This window comes from Coenobita brevimanus, chromosome 95 (genome assembly GCF_032717465.1).
Source record: "Coenobita brevimanus isolate Jiangsu-jjx chromosome 95, ASM3271746v2, whole genome shotgun sequence".
Taxonomy (NCBI): Eukaryota; Metazoa; Arthropoda; class Malacostraca; order Decapoda; family Coenobitidae; genus Coenobita; species Coenobita brevimanus.
In genome coordinates this window covers 1,973,278-1,975,609 of record NC_137048.1, presented here as the reverse complement: position 1 = coordinate 1,975,609, position 2,332 = coordinate 1,973,278, and the positions used below count along the sequence as shown (strand labels likewise).

Below are 2,332 nucleotides of genomic sequence, written 5' to 3'. Positions count from 1 at the left end.
AATAAAAGTATCTACACCGATCTTTTAAAAAAGGCTAAATAATAGCATTTTCTCTCATGTGAAATAGTGAAATAAGAAAAGCAAAACAAAAGGTGAAAAGTAAAGAAAATCTTAGAAAAAGCACCTGTATTTATAAGTAAATACCTACTTGAGAAAATATCATAAAAATATTTGAATGCTACCATGCACGTCCTTATTAGTAAAAAATTTAATTTTCAACTGGATCCATCATACTAAGATATTCTTCCTTACAGCCCCTTCAGAATATATGGTTTTTATCATTCTATTCTGCTACTTCTATCTATCAATCCATTTGCCTACTGCAAGAAACCTGAAGCTTGTCAGGAGTGGCCACAAACAAATTGTCTCCAAGTCACACTGTCCTTTGCCATTTGACTGCCCTCCCTCCAACTCACCTCTCCCCTATCAAACCTCTCTCTCCATTCCATTTCTCCATCTCATCCTCACTCTCCCCTTCCTCCTCCCTCCCCACCTCACTCACATATACTCTTCTAGTCAGTCACTTAATTCTCAAAGTGCCTAATATAACACCCTCTGTGAATACAGCTAGGTGAGAGATATGCTTCCTAAGGGCATAGCAAGTGTAAAGAGGTAAAGCAGACTAAAGACAGTGACAGTAATGAGGTTTCAAGCAATAAATACATGGGGACAAATTTACCTTGAAAAATAATATACAGATACCTCCTTTGAATGTTTCCTGTGTTAACACTGGATTAACCACTACTTTCCTGCTGCCACTGACATCACTCATTGCTCAACACAAGGACTGATAGTTTCACATACCTATTTGTGGCCACTGATCCCCCCAAAGTTGCTCAAAAAGAAAAAAAAAAATGTGATACCAGAAAAAAAACAGATACCAACATACCATATATTTGTGGTTAATACAAGAGAGAGAGAGAGAGAGAGAGAGAGAGAGAGAGAGAGAGAGAGCATTCCTGTATTTTCATAATGAATATATAAGAACAATCTTTGACTGGTGAAGCTTTAAGCAATGGAACATAGCTAATACCTTTTATAAAAGTATGGAAGTTCTGTTGTTAATGACGCTATCTATAAACAGCCAGGCATCTTAACCCAGAGGGGCTAGTCACAAACAAATCACCTCCATGTCACCCTGTCCTCCACCATCAGGCTGCCTTCTCTCCAAATTACACCATTCACATTGTCATACCTCTCCACCCAATCTCTCTACCTCATCCTGTCTCCCCCTCCATCTCTACCCCCCCCCACCTCACATACACTCCCATGGTCAACCTCACTCTCCATTTTCTCCACAATTACACTTTATACGTCAAAAAATATCTCAAGTACTGTGATGTGATGACAGCATTCCCTTCCCCTTGAGGAAATTGTAAGTATCCCAGTAGCCCCTTCGGTACAAATCCTCAAGTTCATCCATATCGGTGGGCACCATGGATTGAGCTAATTTCCACAGGTTATCAAATGTTAAGGCATACTGATCATTACCCACTGAAAAATATTTGTATGGGGAGTCTCTCGTGGGATCTCTGGGGGAAATGTCCGCATGGCCTGTAAAAGGACTGATGGTAATGGAAGGCTCCTGTACTACTGGGAGATTGTTGGTGAATCCTCCATCTATGTACAGTTCTCCACGAAATCTTGGGACCCTGAGCCCTGAAAAAGCTGGTATGAAACAGGAACACACGAGGCACTGTACGAGCTCCTCTCTGGACACCCAATTGGACACCATGACATTCTTACTCTCAAAACTACTAAGACGATCCAGGACACGACTATTCTCACTTCTTGTGCCGTATTTAGTAAGGGACACAAACAGTCTTCCATTAGCTTTAAGATGGGCATCCTGAGGTAGCTCATTCAGTCCTGCTTTCAACAGCTCTTCAATGCTATAACTTGGGTGTAAAATCTTGAGTGCTGGGTTTTGAGATTTAGCTGCAGCCTCCATAACAGTCCTCTTGAGTACTGACAGCGGGACACCATTCAGGAAAGAGGCCCCGATCACAGCACCTATGGATGCCCCCGCCACAACTGCCTGCTTCAACATCCTCGGCTGGTTGCGCTGTAGGCACTCTAAGGCTCCTATGTGGTAGACACCCAGGAAGCCACAGCCAGCCAACCCCAGACACACACCTCTAGAATACACAATACTGTATGATGGAAAACCTCAATATTTCAAACTAACTGGGGGGAAAATTTGATGATATGGCCAAGAGTCCAACACAGCTAATGTTCATTGGGGTTGGTGGGGGAGTGGGGGGCGGAGCATAACAACCCTTGGTTCAATTTATTCAAAAAGTTGTTCAGCGGATACCTAACAAAATTATAC

At 42.2% G+C, this 2,332-nt stretch overlaps 1 protein-coding gene across 1 annotated transcript; it reads right to left on the bottom strand.

The window, feature by feature from the left end:
* Positions 1–1,327: 1,327 nt before the first annotated feature.
* LOC145413171 (1-acylglycerol-3-phosphate O-acyltransferase Pnpla3-like) lies at positions 1,328–2,050 on the bottom strand. Its single transcript, XM_080282898.1, has one exon. The coding sequence runs from the start codon at positions 2,048–2,050 to the stop codon at positions 1,328–1,330; it is 723 nt and encodes a 240-aa protein (XP_080139024.1).
* Positions 2,051–2,332: the final 282 nt, after the last annotated feature.